We start from the raw sequence: 17043 nt of genomic DNA, 5'->3' as shown, positions 1-17043 counted from the left end.
TTGGTTTCAGTTTCGGGGGGTGGGCGTAAGAGCATTATTTACTGGCAAAACGAAAATTTCCAATAACTATCGCTGGCTGGGAAGGGTTTCAACATGTTAAATACCGCTGGCTGGCGCCCACAGCCAAATGTATACCTTCCTGGCTAGGAAAAGGCCTCAAAATAATGGATACTGGCTGGCGACCTCGGAAAATGATCTCTTGCTAGCTGGCTCTGAATAGCGGATATTTATTTCCCCGGGTAGTTAAATATTAACCAAAAATGTCTTAATGGATGCCCACATATCGTGTAAGTCAATAACAGATGAATTCAGAAAAAGTGTTCGTTCGGTACTCCTGACAAGTGGACTTGTCAAGGAAAACTTGCTAGTGTAAATACGAGGCTTTATTGTCAAACACATTGCTCTTGGAAATCATGCATTGCTCGCGCAACCTACAGATTATTCACTAATCTGTAGGTACAGATCTAGATTAGTGAATAATCTGTAGGTTGCGCTGTTTCCCAGAATTAACTGTAGGCTTTTAGCCAATGAGAAGACAGATGGTGACTACAATGTATAATAAACATTGTTATTGTATCTAGAACAAATAGAGCATTAACTGCATGGCCGAGCTGACAAGAAACATTATTGTTAAATATGCTAACTTATTGTTGTTACTTCGGTTTCTTTTGACTTAACTGGTCCGCTACATTTTGGCGCGCAGAGGACAACCACAAAAGAAAAAAAAAAAGAAAGACGAATTAATAACTCAAATTGGATTTCTCTACGACTCTTTTTAATTTTCTCACTAATTAAAGTTGACCTTCTTTGAGCCGTTTGAGCTCAAAGTGCAGATGTCACAATTTCGGTTAAGTATTAATTATGAATCAAATTCGGTGAAGCAGAAGAAAAATTGGCGGAAACTTTTATCCAAGTGGATATGAAAGGAAGCAGCTTCTGAAAATAATATTTTCTCTCATTTGTTCTTTCTTAGTCTTTTTCTTTTCAAATATTTCAAGTTTGGTGAATAGCTTTGCCAACGGTTCATACCAGCTCAGCTCAAATTTCCTTCAAGTTACTCAACTTGTAATTGACCGCGTTCTTAGAAAAATTAATATTTAAAAATAACCGAGTCACTCAAGTAGTGGGTTGGTCTTCGGAGCGCTTGACATACACTTAAAATGGGTTGACCCTGCGGAAACAAGCTGATAGGTCGCTACAGGGAAAGTACATACGACTGATAGATCACTGAGATCAAAGAAGAAGAGTTCTTTTATTTAAAAGCAATAGGGCATAAACCTGTCAACGAGTCAGCCGTCACTATTATAGCAAAGCACCTCGATAAAAATGTAAATCGCAGTTAGAAATTTATCAGTTTGTCAAGTTGAGCTTGAAGAGTCAAAGTCTCTTTCAATTGAACGTCGGTAAGTCGAATCCGTTTTCTGATGAACTTTTACCCGCACTTGCCTTAATGTTAGTGTTAAACGCGAACGTTAATCCTTAAAAGCTATTTTCACCCTAGTATGTTAAATTGCTTTTTAAGCTCTTGTCAGCTCTTACTCGTGTAGCCTTCATTGCAGGTTTTTGATTTTCATAGTGCGCGCGTTAAATATTTTAAGTCGGAGCGAAGGCTTAGAATGGCTTGCTTGTGGTATTAATATTATGGCCTAAAGTGAATACAAAGTTAAAATTCCTTTAAATTACTAACTTAAACTGAGGGTAATCGAGGCAATTTATTTTCACAGTGTTTGTATTGACCCTCTTAATTAAATATTGTTACCTCGGTATGCTCATTAAGTTCAATAGGTCGAGTAAAACGAGCGTTTGTTCTAAATTCAGTCAAAGGATTTGCTAAACACTAAACAATAAATTATTATATATTTCGAATGCTAGAGAGAAATACACCGATAAACTAAGGCAACCCCGCCCTTTGGCGGGAAGATTGAGCGCCCATGCAAAGGGTGCAGGGAATCACAAATACAAGAAAAGTGAAGTAAGTAATTGCTTGAATAGTATATTAGGTTTTTCAATGGCTTTTCATGCCATGGGGTTTTGCAGCATTGTTCGTTGGGAAATTCGATTTTTTGGATCGCGATCAGTTTTCTTAAAAGCTTTAGTTCACGTAATTATGCAGTCAAACATCGTTAATGTAATTTATATAGCGCGCTTTAACAATAAGACTTTTTCAAAATGCCACTTGTTTACTCGGGCGGACTCGTTAAGTATAAGTTATGCAAATAAATTTAAATTAATTACAAAGTAATTAAAACAAATTAATCCATTCGTCGAAGGAAAATTTATCATAGCGAGGCTAAGGCAGTGTGGCCCAGTAGTTAGAGCGCTTGCCTTGAAATCCGGAGATCCCGGGTTCAAGACCCGCTCTGACCACTAGTTGAATTTGATCCTGGTAATCCCTGGTTCAACTTCCCAGCTGCACTTGTAAATAGCCAACTGGTTTGCCTCCGGCCAGTTGGGATTCTTAACAGTTGTTGTTGTTGTTGTTCTGTTCTGTCGTTTCGTTGTGTTTCATTGGCCCTGAAAAGCCCCTATGGAGAGCGGTCAATTAAGTATGTATTGTATTATGTATTATTATTGTATAGTTGTTGTTGTTGTTCTGTTCCGTCGTTTCATTGTGTTTCATTGGCCCTGAAAAGCCCCTATGGGGAGCGGTCAAGTAAGTATTTATTATTATGTATTAGGGTACTAAGACAAGTACTCCGTCAAACTAAAAACTATCAATGACCCCATCATTTACTTGTATCAACCTGCTACAGGAATGACATTGGACCTCGGGGAAGTGGTACCCCCATAGCACCCCTCCATAGTAAACAATAGAGAAAAATGAAGTCACCAGGAGGACCAAATGACGAACAATGTCTGAAATCCGCCCAAAAAAGAGCTAATATAACGATTGAAGTCACATGACCGAAACGAGTCTCTCACGTCGTGCCATCAGAATGTTAAATAGTGAGTTTAAAAAACGACGACGGCTACGACTACGACAACACCACAAAACAATGATATCATTGGTTAAAAGAGCATAAATAGTCGTGCTGCACGTGCAGCACGCATTTTAGCAAGTATGTTAGCGGTCCCCTGCATAACGACGACGTGAAAAAACCAAATTTAAAGTTTTGACGACAACCTAAGCATGCAGCAGAGAATCTTTCATTCTCTATTTTCACTCTAAAACCGTTCGTACCAATTTCTTTTCAGGATACTTCGCCCATATTGTAGGATGTGAACGAGACTGAATAATCGCGAATGACTTATGATAGAATAGAGCCAAGTTATATTTTCTGGTGACGTTTTCGTCGACCGTCGTCGTCGTAGATCTTAAACTCCCTAATAAAATTTTTTGGAACGGCTACTGCTAGACATTTCTCCCACAGTATCTTTCTTCGGTGGTGACTCGGGGATACCCGGAAAATTTGATTGACGGCATTTAAATGTCCATAACCGTTGGATAGAAATACATAAAGCGGAGATATCACTGACGTGACCAATCGTAAGTGGTCTTTATAGAATTAAAATTTTCCGTAAGATGTTTGCGCTAATTCTTTTTTCAACTTGTTACAGACTGTCCACTAATTTTCACTATGAAGACCGCTGTCCTTGTTATCGTGTTTGCCGTTATGATCATGTCAGTAACCTCACGACGATCTCCACTCCGCAATCATTTCTTCGCAAAAGGTAAAAGCTAACAGTGTCGCGCTAACTAGCCAAAAGTCAATGCAACAACAAACAACAAAAAACGTGTACAGGTTGTACAGTAACGGAGAAGTAAGGCAGGTTCACACGAGCGACGCAAACGCAAACCCAAACGCAAGCGCATGCAAATCGAAAACTTTCCATTTCTTATGTCGGAGCTTGCGCTCGATGCGAGCCTTATGGCAGTTCATGACGCGAGTAGTAGCGATTGCGCTTGCGTTTGCATCGCTCGTGTGAACCGCAGCCTGTACCCTATTACTACACTAGAAGAATGGTTTTGGAGTGTATGCAAGATTCCCTGTTTCGTCCAAACGTCGGGTACATATTTACCCACCCGCATGCCGGGCGTGTAAAGCATTTGTTTTTGTTCATTAAACCGATTGTTTTGTGGTTTTTACGTAACAGTCGTCATTGTCTAGCTTAAAGTGCCCCTGTGACCAAAAACTCAATTTTTATTTTTCTTTCGATTTCAAAACTATGTTAACTGAACACACTAAGCGACCAACGTTTTAAGACTTGATTTCAAAAATACTCCTGTTTATTTCAACGGGAATTTTCCTATTTTATGGTCCGCCATTACTAACTTTAAGTTCTTGAGAGAGATGGATCGACGAGAAAAGGACGTCAAAGTCGCACTAGTTTAAGAATGCAATGCGTGTATACACCGCAGAATTAATATGCATCACAGGAGTTTTGGGCTTTCTTTTAAAACTCGCGTTTTGCATATATAATAAGTTGTATTCACACGCTGATATTTTAAGCTGGTGTGCCTTTGTCGTCACTTTCCCCCGGATCCAACCCTCTAAGGTCCAACCGGTCAGTTTGGCGGACTGTGAAATCCAAACTTACCTAAAGTAAGAATCTCTGTACGGTGGCCAATTTACATTATCAACTCCGTTGATAAAACCTAATTTTTGTATACTACTTCCCCACCGACGCAGCACCACAGTTTCTTTAGAAACTACCCCTTCATTCATTTACCTAAAGTAAACGGCCTTAATCAGGTGTTAAGCAACCGCACTTTCAAAATCTGAAGAAAAAAAGAAAGTGAATTATTTTATCACAGGGGCACTTTAAGGGATATAATTATCCTGGTTCAGTGGGTAAATTCTCGCAAGCATCAACTTCCTCAAACTACTCTGACATGATGTGGTGATATTGATAACAGCAATGACACATGAGTTTCCTTATACTGGTCTGAAAATCTCCAAGTGGTAAAAATGATGTGCTGTGATGATGAAGATATTGGTAATGATGTTGATGATGATGTTTATATTGGTAACATTTTTTAAACTTCTAGACGCTCTTAAAGAAAACCAAGAAAAAAGAGCTAACAAATATTATCAAGATTCTGATGATATTTGCCCACCGTGCTTTGGGGACTGCTATGAGGCAGGTGATGACGCTGAGCACATTGAAGCCTGTGCTTCGGAATGCCACTGCATTTAGGAGAAAATGCTCCTTGTGACGCCTTATGATAACGCTCTAAAATCAATGATAACTATGAATGTAAGCCGTTTCACAAAAAGTATAGCGACGATTTCTCGTTTACGTAATGGACAGTCTTTTAAGGTCCAGTGCCTCAGTTCACTCTCAAGTTTATTGTCTATTTATTGCTTATGATAGTATAACCGTGCAAATACGAGGAAAATAAATTGTCAATGACAGGAAACTCGAAATTCGTCTCTGTCTCTATGTCTTCCTTTTCGTCTCGAAAACGACTCTTGCTGCAGCTGATCACGTGACAACGTGGTGTCACACAGTGTTGAAATCGTTTCTCAATCGAACGGATGTAGGAAAAATAGTAATCATTTTTCGAAACAGCGAGTGCCGAAGGAGATTCGGGAAATTTTTGGGATTTAACTGCCTGAGGTCTACTTTTCTGGCTCTTGAGAATATTCGTGAGTTCAATTCTCCTGGAATGATGCTTTCCACATCGCAGTGGATGTGTAACGAGGCAAAAGTCCTGGAGGCATAATATTGGGATAATGCAGACTTGTCGGGGTAGTCGTTGGATCTGGGTGTTTCCACTTTCTTTGCCAAAAAGTTAACTCGGCTTCAAGGATTTAAGGTGAGGACAACGAATCTTCCAGGAATGTTCAAAATTAAACGGGCGAAAGGATGTCATCCATGTTTCCACGTTTCAAGTGATGCCAATAGAGCTGATGGAACAGCTAACAGGCATTGTATGACCTTGCATTGCTGTTTCTTGGTCATTACTACCAAATATCCAATGGATATTGATTTATAGGCCAGATAGTCAGCCAAAAAAAAAAAAAATAAATAACACTGAAATTTAAGTCAAACACGTCTGAGGATGACGTCAAGCGTGTGCATACCGATCGCGAGCGAAAATAAAACTTCAATAAACAAGTTGTCCATAGTCAAATATTATGACTAATGCCAAACTGACATTTTTTCCTGAAGTAGTCGCTCAGTGATTTGTGACATCTTGTATTCCACAAACGATTGCCGAAGACGCACAATAAGTCACTGGGGAAGAGAAGCCCAAAACGACTAGCAGAAACCGAACCAGCGATCAGTCATGTGATCGTGTGACCGCCCTAGGGAAGTCGCCGCGATACTGATCGGGTCGTGTAAACGTAAACAATGACTTCCGGCTGAAAAATCCCACTGCCAGAGTGCACCAGTACCAGAAAACTTGAAAAAAAAAAATTACAACACGTTTCGAGATTTGCTTTAATAAAAAACTACATTATTTATTCTGAGAAATATGACCGATTTCAGTAAAAAGGTGAAAACCAGTGTGGATCCGCGCCTGGTCAAGCCGTTCAGTGCCCAGGCCCCTACCTGCCACACACACCGTTGAGACTGTTATCGGCTGAGGGAAACTGAGGCACAACAAGAGCGAACACTAACCTAACCAGTCAACTTTTTTGCACACTCTCTTCCTATATAATGCAACAAAGAACTTCTTAGAGTTCCCCTGACCTGAAGTGGTTCTCATTTCGGAAAAATCCAATACCAGCCTCATAAAGCATGTATCTTTACATGAACTGGTTGCGATTTTGCCCCTAAAAGGGTGAATGAGTTTGGTGAGGTTAACAAGTTTTCAGTGCTAGTTCATGTTCGTTTTCTCAAAATGACAAGAAAGCCGAAATATTCTGTTTTATCTTTTAAATTATCAAACTTGTTTTCCAATTTGTTATATTTGACATATATTTTATGTGCTTTTATGTGCTATCTTGTTTTGCTTGGTGAGCAGATATTTTAGCGATGTATGTTTAGTCCCATGGTTTCAGGAATCTAACAAAGTGGGAATTCTATACATAAACTTAAGCAAGACCTGAACTTTCTTTTCGCTTTATCTGCTAAACAAACTTAAGGACGTTCGCGCCCATTGTTACTGCGCATTTTTTCGCGGATGTCACGCACACGTCATCCATCACAAGACCACGAAGATAAACACGATGCCAAAGGCACAAACATTTTCCACAACAATGGAACGTGAAAGCGTGTGGCATCATGGGATAGCTGTGGACCCAGGTCTTCTCGGAAATGTCACGAAATGACGTGACAGTGCGAATAGACAATTCACAGCGATTTTACTCTCTCTTGAATGCTCGGTGACCCCCATTTTTCTTTCCGTAGATCACTTCCTATCCTGATTTTGTCCATTTTAACAAAACCAAAAAAAATCTGCACGTGAGAAGTTACAAATATGTCGCCTTTTATCCTCTCGTGCGACCGAAGTTTTCTTTCTTAGACTAATATGTATCGTTTTTCAAGGTCTGTTTCACCACAGAAAAAGATCATCAGTCCTTTTTAATTTGCGCCATGGGACGCATAAGGCCTCATTTTTTCTTTTCGGTTTCAGTAGTCAGTAGATTGAGTCCGAGAGGGTGACTAGCCCTCTGCAGACTTGCCATAGCCCCTATTTGCCAGCTTGTTCAGAGTTCCTGCCAGGCCTTCACAGCTACCGTAACGGCCCTGGGAGCTAAGTCCCACTGTACTTCACCCTGACAGGCAGTCCCCTACTCCACTGTTGTCCACCTCCCACGAACGAGGACGTTAGGGGATGGTCTTTGGGAGGCACAGAAAAAGATATCAGCTGCAAAAGTTTAGTTACATTAGTTATGTTGAATTGAGTACGTTTACCTGATCTAAATTTCACTAATGTAGCTTTTTTATTGCTGACAGTTGTAAGCTAAGATCGTATTAAAATAGCGCAAGCTTCTAAAAGTGCACCTCATGATCTCGAAAACGAGCACGGCGACCCCCCATTTTTTTTTTTTTTTTTGCCTTGGCAAAATTAGGTCATTAACAGGCCCGTAACCAGGCGGGGGGGGGGGGGGGCAAGGGGTGCGTTCGCACCCTTCCACAGGGCCCAAAGGTCCGCATTTTGATACTCAATATCCAAGTTAAGGTGTGCAGTCGGTTAAACTGAAGTTTAAAACTTAACATTTAAATAAAATCAAAGAATGGAAAAAGCAGTAATTTATTCACTTGGAAACTAAAACCAACTGCACCCTAGTAGCCCGAGCCATTCAGAACATTTCAATGAGGGCACAGCTAAGGGTGCGTTTTTTTGGAAAAACCAAAAACGGGTTTCTGATCTCGAATCAATGGATTTTCCAGTTTCAAAAACGCAAAATCCGAAATTATTTTCCATGACAACGCAAACAAACAAACCCAGAGTTGCGTGCAAATTTTAAAAACAAGAAAAAAAATAGCGGTTAAGTTTGTTTTCGAGAAGTTCTTAAATGAAAATGCCATCAGTAAAAAAATACCTTGGCGATCGATAAAAAGAAATGACAAAAAACATGATTTTTTCGCTGTAGGAAAGGTGCTAACAAAATTGTTGCTGTCAAGAAACTTTTAGTGTATTTTCTGGTGTGAAATTTGTAGGAAACCTAACTATTTTCGACCTGTTATGTCTTCGATCGTACGGTGAAAATAGCGCGAGAAAAACATTTGGGCTTAACTGTCACGTACGGCGGTAGCTGTTGTGTACCATTTTTGCATGGGAAACCGCTTGTCAAAAATACTTTTTTCAAATCCTTTCCCAAAAAACGCTGAAGTGATGAATCTAGCCTGCAGTGCAGGCGTATTTTGGGCGCGCGAGTGCACATTTTCGTATTAGGCCACCATCTTTCTAAGATTTTGTAACTGTGGAAGATTGGGGCGAGGAAATATTTGCTGAGGGAGTAGGCATTAAGTGGGAAAATGGGGAAGGGGGGAGGGGGAGGGGAAGTTATTTCGAGTGTCCCACCCCCAACCCGCCACTGCACCAACCCTCTCCCGGTCAAGCATCTAATCACAATCCAAGATGGCGGCATCGAAAACCTGGGTTATCAAGCGTTCCGCGCCAAAATAACGCCTGCACTGCAGGCTATGATGAATCTCAAAAATCCGCATTTAGATTTAATTCGAAGTATCCTCCTCGAGTGTGGATAGTTTCCTACCGTGTACTTTCCCGCTACAATTTCTCATGTATTGCTACTTTCCCAAATAAATGGATCAGACAATCAAAAATACATTTCGGTAGTTTGGTCCACTTTGGCCTCGTTAGCACCCCCCCCCCCCCCCCCCCACATGAAATCCTAGTTACGGGCCTGATTAACTTTCTGCGTGGCAAGTTTTAAAAATAATCTTTACGTAAGAACATTTTGAGCGCGAACGTCCTTAAGAAATAATTTAATCAATTCACTTCTTTTATGCGAAATTGTGAGTTTTTATATGAAAATGCTTTCGCGGTATACGATCACATCTTGAAGTCTCTTTTTGGAACATGCGATCTTTGTTGATAAAACAACAAGAAATATTTCCCCTTCAGTCAAAAGAATTGCAACATCAAGGCAGAAAAAGGAGATAATTCTGATCCTTTTTTGCCAACTATCGCTCTAGACATGTTCTGCAATACAGCTGGTTTGCATGGGACACAACTCTCATATTACACAACGCCTCTACCTCGATTTAAAATTCATGTATTTACGTTACGAAGACGCGAATAGAAAGTTATAAATATTTTATTTGACTACCCTCACCAACTGAGTGAGAACGTGAGCTGCTGAAGAAAGATAAACAAAATTCTCGCGGAATGGCCTTTTTCGTGCGTTAAATAATCCAAAGCAGTTGTAATACTTCCAGATGAACGCCATGCCGAATAAACAAATCGAGGTAGGACATTGAAAGACAACTTACATCCTAAATTCTGTCGGGAGCTGTGGCGCTTGTTTAATGCAGCGTTGAAACCACAGAACGAGTTTATATGTTGGCAATAACCACTGGGAAGTGTATTTTGCAGTTCTTGCTAATCTCATAAGCTAGTTTTCTTTTGTTCAAACTGTTCCCTACAGAAGCAGGACAAAAGATTATCCGAAGAACAAATTGCTGGTAAGTTAATGGAACCGTTCATCAAACACAAGGTATTGGTACTATTTGCAACGAAGTTAATCTTAGCAATGACCCGCTCTTGGTAAATTAAAGCGAGCCTTTCATTTTCGTAGGAGCTGTGAAACGAACAGTGAGTTAAATAAAGAAAACAAGACAAAATTTATTTCGAATGAATTTGGACGGTCTGAATATCTTTGAGATTTTGTTTCTAAATTACAGCGCGGAAATGAGAATTGAAGAATTATTTTTTGCTCCCAAAGCGGAGCAAAAGTCTCGAAGATAAAAGAAATTATCCTGTCGAACTAACGAGGCATGGAAGATTAATTAGGCGGTGAATAAGGTCGCGTGGCTTAATTTCTGCGGTGCGAACGCGCTCGTGAAACATGAGCTAATTTCGCGTGCAAGTGTTATTTAAAACGCGTATCAGCATTGTATGCAAAACATCTCAACTTCGGAGTTTTGTTTATTAAAACAACGCCATATGCGCACCTGCTAACTCTTTTCAACAGTTTGAAGCCTTAGAATAGAATTTGAGTTTCATTAATATTCTGTTTGAACACATTTTTAAAAAATGTAAGAATTTGAGGCAAATAACATGAACGGGAAATGAGTGATCTTTCGATTCCTCAAGTCGCTTGATTGGGAATCAACTCGATATTTCTTCGGCACCTTTGGAAAAATCTTCGCGTCTCTGATAGTCTAGGACAAAACCTACTTTCTAAGTAGTTACCGGTATTATCAACAAAACTATTAGTTGAAAGTCACTTTCTAGAAGCGGACAAGAGGTAATTTATACAAACTTGTGCGTGTTACTAGTAGGCTGAATGTGAGCCGATTCGGAATCCAGTTATTTAGGGACTTAAGGATCTGCGACGGTCGACGAAATCGTCACCTCAAAATATAGCTTGGCACTATCATAAGTCTTTTGCGATTATTCAGTCTCGTTCACGTCCTACAATATGAGCGAAGTATCCTAAAAAGAAATTGGTAAGAGCGGTTTCAGAGTGAAAAGAGAGAATGAAAGATTCTCTGCTGCATGCTTAAGTTTTCGTCAAAACCTCAAATTTGGTGATTTCACGTCGTCGTCACGCAGAGGACAGCAAACATTCTTGCTTAAGTCCGTGCTGCACGTGCAGCATGCACGATTATTTATGCTCTTTTAACCAATGATATTATTGTTTTGTGGTGTTGTCGTAGTCGTAGCCGTTGTCGTTTCTTAAACTCCCTAGTTTAAGAAACCGCGAAAGCTATGGCGACGAAAACTTCACTTGAAAGTAGTAGTTTATGTTGTAGAATATGGGCGAAGAATGCTTCAAACAGATTCAGGTTTGTACGGATTTGAAGCAAAGAGAGAGAAGGAAAGATTCACTGTTGTTTGTCCATGTTGTCGTTAAAACCAGAAAATTGGTCATTTTTACGTTGTTGTTTTGACGAGTACGGGAGAGAATTGTTCAAAAATGCGTGCCGCACGTACAGCACGATAAATTTTTCCTCTTTTAACCGATAATTTTACTTCTTTTTGGCGTTAGCGTTGCCGCAGCCGTCCTAGTTTCTTAAACTCCCTATTTAGCAAGGGGCACAAGACCTTAACCTTCCTTAACTGGAACTTGTTAAGGATGTTTTTCGGTCTTAGGAATACAGCACTCCTTTGTTGTTAAATTCCACGGACGGTCATAACACATCTTGGGTAGACTATCACTTACCGGACTAAAATGAAGCAGGATAAAAGAACAATTGTTATTTGTATTAGGCCTTGCTAATAAGTATTGTTATGTACGCTTTTTTCTTTTTGTTTCATGGACATTAATTATTTCGGATCCGGTATATGAAAGACTAGCCCAGGTGTTACTTATGATCTGCTCCGGAAATTTCTGAAGGACGACATAAGGGCCGATTTACACGGTACGACTTTGTCGCATACGACAACTGCTTACGGCAGGCCCACGACATGATTTACGATTGTTGTGAGCTTGTCGCATGCGACAAAATCGTATCGTGTAAATCGGCCCTAACAATGTCTTAGGGCCGATTTACACGATACGATTTCAATGTCGCATGCGACAAGCTCACGACAGGCCTACGACATGACTTACGATTGTCGCAGCGTTTTAAAACATGTTTTAAAATGATGCTACGACATTTTTTCTGACGTACACAACAATCGTAAATCATGTCGTGGGCCTGTCGTAAGCCGTTGTCGCATGCGACAAAGTCGTACCGTGTAAATCGGCCCTTAGCAATTCCGCTAACAATGTGACGTGCGTACGGTCTTTCTCCGAATTTTCCACTCTCGCTCGTTAGGAACAAAAACTAAACAGGTTATTCACCGGCCTTAAGCTTGGTCGGGCCTTACAAGGGAAGAATTGTGCCCAAGGTCTCGACTATGGCCCTCGGTCTGCGGCCTTGTGTTATACTTGAGACCTTGGGCACAGTTCTTTTTTCCTATACGGACCTCCTAGCACTAAGCTGTGCAATTTAAATTCAAATTTGGCACGACATTCACCCTCTCTTACTTCGTAATTCACTTACTCTTTTTAATTATAAACATAAACAAAGAGATTGTTTTCACTCATTATAAATTGTTATACCAAGTAGATCAATTACTGACAGTGAATTCTTTCTTTTCCACCCATAGTTTATACTCACACTATCATTAATTATGTTTATTTTGCTTTATATGCAGCAAGTTGTAATAGTCTGCCTTTTCTCTGTTAATATTGTAATTATTACGTTTTATTGTCATTGTAACTTAGCAGCACATTGTAACTCTCTGACCTACGCCATATAAGCCTCTGGCTGTGGCATCTTAATATTATTGACTTATAAAGAATTTGAAAAAAAAAAAGGGCGATTGTCTCTAAAAAATTCAGGTTGGGTCCAACGGAATTCGAACCCATGACTGGGCCTCTGTGATGCCGGTGCAATGCTCTACCAACTGGGCTCATGGGTTCGAATCTGAATTTTTTAGGTCTCCATAACTAAAGGCCGGGACACACTAGCGATAAGTCGCTGCGACACGTCGCGGGGACAAGTCGCCGCAACAAATCGCCTTGTGTGACACAGTTAATTTAATGAAAGTCATTGTCGCTGCGGCAGAATTTTGTCGCTGCGATCAGTCGCAGTTTGAATTCGTGCGACTTATCGCAGCAACAAAATTAGCGAAAGCACCGTTGTCGCATCGTGTGTACACTTCCGGCAACAAGTCGCTGCGACAAAATATAAATGAACCAATGAGAGGGCGTCATATGGTCAGCCATATTGAATTAGAAAACTATTTCACATTCCCCCTCATACGAGATCACTGCGTGTGCACCGAACAGGCGTCGTGTCGAAACGACTTGTTTTGCAAGTAGTACACATGGAGCAACTTGTCGCAGTGACATGTCGCTGCGACTTGTCGCTTAGTGTGTCCCGGCCTTAAGAGAGAATTGCTCAAATTTTCCAGCTAAGTGCATGCGAGGATCACTTCTCCCTTTCGCCAGTAGAGTAGTATTAAGTAAACATTTAAACTGTTCTCTGCGCCTGGCCCGTGTTTACTATATAGCAACTATCGCTAGTGCAAAACACTTTGATTCAGAGGTAGGCGTTTTCTTGACGGAGGAACTGATACTCGCCGAGAACGTCTTCTCTGCATCCATGCTTTGTAGATCAATATGATGTGAAATACGGCAAGCGTCTAGCCTCTTCTCTCTCTTTGAACCCGGATGCAGCATTTGCTGGTTTCTCATTGTCTCAGTTCCAAAATGTAACAAGTATTTCTAAAAGTTAAGATAATTTTAATTTTTAATAAATAGCAAAAATATGCTATATATTTGTTATTCTCCCTTTAAAATGGAATTTTCTCCATTCTCTTCTTTTTCGGCACGCGAACATGAAAAGCTCGAGGTTATCCGCATCGTGTGCGACTTCTTGTCAGTCTTGTCCTTTCCATGGCACTTCCACGTCGTCTGGAATTTTTACTGAAAAGACATGGCGACGTGGGATATTTGGTGGAGTTTTTGCCGTTCTCTGCCATTTAAAACGATAACATTACATGAAATGATCAAAATCAGCTGTTTTTAGAGAACGTCATATCATCATGGACAATGAAATTGTTATTACTTTATCTCCTAAGTACAACATGATATTCTTCACAGAGTTTAAGTTTTATTATAGAATCTACACACGTGATAGCGTTGTTTACAATGTTAAATCCGTAGCCGTTTGAGAGAGATGGTGTTCTCGAACCTCAAGTGGTTTTCGTTACTTTTGAGCTCTTCCAACGTTGATTGTTGTGAAGACAGCTGGCACGTACCATGGAAACACATCACTGGCCAACCTTCCCACTTACCCGTAGCAAAGGATCCCAGTTGGACGTATTTAAGTGATAAAAATTTGAATTTTCAAGTTGTTAGTGGGTGTATTTAGCTATTGAATTTTGTGGGTAGCTAATGACGTTTCCAATAATCTGATTAGCTCAGTTTGTGAAGTTCGCGAAACTGCGTAGAGTTCCGCCTCCCAGGCTTTTCCAGTTAAATCGTTCTCCAGCTTAATGAAAACATAAACCAAGATGAACACAAAATTTGAAACGAAGTGGTATGAAAAAGACGGCTCGGGTCCAATCGCTGGTAAGATCTTCCCTTTTCTAATCTCAACTTGTTTTCCACTGGAAAGTTGAAACAATAAATGTCAATTCGATTGGATATGCGTGTGTGTGTGTGCCGACGCTATGAATGCTCTTTGAACCCGGCTGCAGCATTTACTGGTTTCTCATGGTCTCAGTTCCAAAATGTAACAAGTATTTCTAAAAGTTAAGATAATTTTAACTTTTAATAAATAGCAAAAATATGCTATATATTTGTTATTCTCCCTTTAAAATGGAATTTTCTCCATTCTCTTCTTTTTCGGCACGCGAACATGAAAAGCTCGAGGTTATCCGCATCGTGTGCGACTTCTTGTCAGTCTTGTCCTTTCCACGGCACTCCCACGTCGTCTGGAATTTTTACTAAAAAGACATGGCGACGTGGGATATTTGGTGGAGCTTTTGCCGTTCTCTGCCATTTAAAACGATAACATTACATGAAACGATCAAAATCAGCTGTTTTTAGAGAACGTCATATCATCATGGACAATGAAATTGTTATTACTTTATCTCCTAAGTACAACATGATATTCTTCACAGAGTTTAAGTTTTATTATAGAATCTACACACGTGATAGCGTTGTCTACAATGTTAAATCCGTAGCCGTTTGAGAGAGATGGTGTTCTCGAACCTCGGGTAGTTTTCGTTACTTTTGAGCTCTCAGGCAACGTTGATTGTTGTGAAGACAGCTGGCATGTACCATGGAAACACATCACTGGCCAACCTTCCCACTTACACTTAGCAAAGGATCCCAGTTGGACGTATTGAAGTGATAAAAATTTGAATTTTCAAGTTGTTAGTGGGTGTATTAAGCTATTGAATTTTGTGGATAGCTAATGACGTTTCCAATAATCTGATTAGCTCAGTTTGTGAAGTTCGCGGAACTGCGTAGAGTTCCGCCTCCTAGGCTTTTCCAGTTAAATCGTTCTCCAGCTTAATGAAAACATAAACCAAGATGAACACAAAATTTGAAACGAAGTGGTATGAAAAAGACGGCTCGGGTCCAATCGCTGGTAAGATCTTCCCTTTTCTAATCTCAACTTGTTTTCCACTGGAAAGTTGAAACAATAAATGTCAATTCGATTGGATATGCGTGTGTGTGTGTGTGCCGACGCTATGAATGTTCGGTTAATTTTGCCATTCCACGTTCTTCAATGGTTTCTTTTAGAATTTTCAAAACGATGATCTAGGATAGTACCGAAGAATAATAAGTTGTACTGACCTTTCTAATCTCAATCTTCTAACGTTGAACCAGTTTTAATCGTGTTTTTTTCGGTTTTCATGTGCTTAATCCGGCTTTAGTATTTGTTAAAATAACGTTTACGCTAATTTAGTTCAACTCCCTTTTGAGCCCAAGTAGCGCGAATGACTTTCCACAGCACTTCCACCTGCAGTAATTACAAATATCAAAGCACATATATAGCCTCTCGATGACATAACCATGTCCGTAACCGTAGTAACAACCGCGGCTGCTGCCTGGGATTGAAAAGGGAGTTTAAGATCTACGACGACGACGGTCGACAAAAACGTCACCTGAAAATATAACTTGGCTCTATCGTAAGTCTTTCGCGATTATTCAGTCTTGTTCAGGTCCTACAATATGGGCGAAGTATCCTAAAAAGAAATTAGTACGAACGGTTTTAGAGTGAAAAGAGAGAATGAAAGATTGTCTGTTGCATGCTTAAGTTGTCGTCAAAACCTCAAATTTGTTGATTTCACGTCGTCGTTGTGCAGCCCGCTAAGATACTTGCTAAATGCGTGCTGCACGTGCAGCACGATTATTTATGCTCTTTTAACCAATGATATTATTGTTTTGTGCCGTTGTCGTAGTCGTAGCCGTCGTCGTTTCTTAAAAGGGATTTTAAGCAAAGACGACGGCTACGGCTACGGCTACGGCAACGCCACAAGGAAAGAATATGATTGGTTAAAAAAGGAAAAATACTCGTGCTGCACGTGCAGCAACGTGAAATCACCAAATTTTAGTTTTTGGCGACAACGAGAGCATATATCAATGAAACGGTCATTTTTTGTTTTGACTTTAAAACCGTTCGTGTCCATCCAGTTACAGGATAGTTCGCCTGTATTGTACAGGGCGAACAAGACGGAATATTGCGATATACTTGCGATAGGGATAAGTTATATTTTGGACTGACGTTTTCGTTGCCGTAGCTGTCGTCTTTGCTTAAACTCCTTAAACTCTCTAATACCGGGCCTCTCGTGAAGCTTTGTTGAATGTGTTGAAACCGTATGCCAACCCCAGCACTCAATATCGTTCAACGAAATCGAGCGGGTCATGGTTTTACGCAAATGTTTAAGCCTTTTTCCCAGGCCTTTATAGAAACATCACGGAAGTTAGACGATGGCAAAAATGCGAC

At 40.2% G+C, this 17043-nt stretch overlaps 1 protein-coding gene and 1 long non-coding RNA gene across 6 annotated transcripts in view; both read left to right on the top strand.

The window, feature by feature from the left end:
* Positions 1–1262: 1262 nt before the first annotated feature.
* LOC137979790 (uncharacterized) lies at positions 1263–5362 on the top strand. The gene is made up of 3 exons (XR_011118410.1): positions 1263–1403; positions 3559–3672; positions 4991–5362. It is a non-coding gene; the product is annotated as an uncharacterized lncRNA (long non-coding RNA).
* Positions 5363–9662: 4300 nt separating this feature from the next.
* LOC137978472 (calmodulin-like) overlaps positions 9663–17043 on the top strand; it is a 14372-nt gene continuing 6991 nt past the window's right edge. For 4 of the 5 annotated variants that reach the window (XR_011118178.1, XR_011118176.1, XR_011118177.1 and 1 more), the window contains exons 1-2: positions 9663–9831; positions 10011–10047. Coding sequence is in view for 2 of the 5 variants with exons in the window: in XM_068825414.1 (XP_068681515.1) it covers positions 9802–9831; positions 10011–10047 (67 nt within the window). In the remaining 3 variants the exon portion in view is untranslated. Of the gene's footprint in view, positions 9832–10010; positions 10048–15545; positions 15682–17043 lie in introns of those variants that run through there. The other variant, XM_068825415.1, reaches the window with a different exon arrangement.

This window comes from Montipora foliosa, chromosome 12 (genome assembly GCF_036669935.1).
Source record: "Montipora foliosa isolate CH-2021 chromosome 12, ASM3666993v2, whole genome shotgun sequence".
Taxonomy (NCBI): domain Eukaryota; kingdom Metazoa; phylum Cnidaria; class Anthozoa; order Scleractinia; family Acroporidae; genus Montipora; species Montipora foliosa.
Note: the sequence above shows the minus strand (reverse complement) of the source record. Positions and strands in the feature narration are given on the sequence as shown.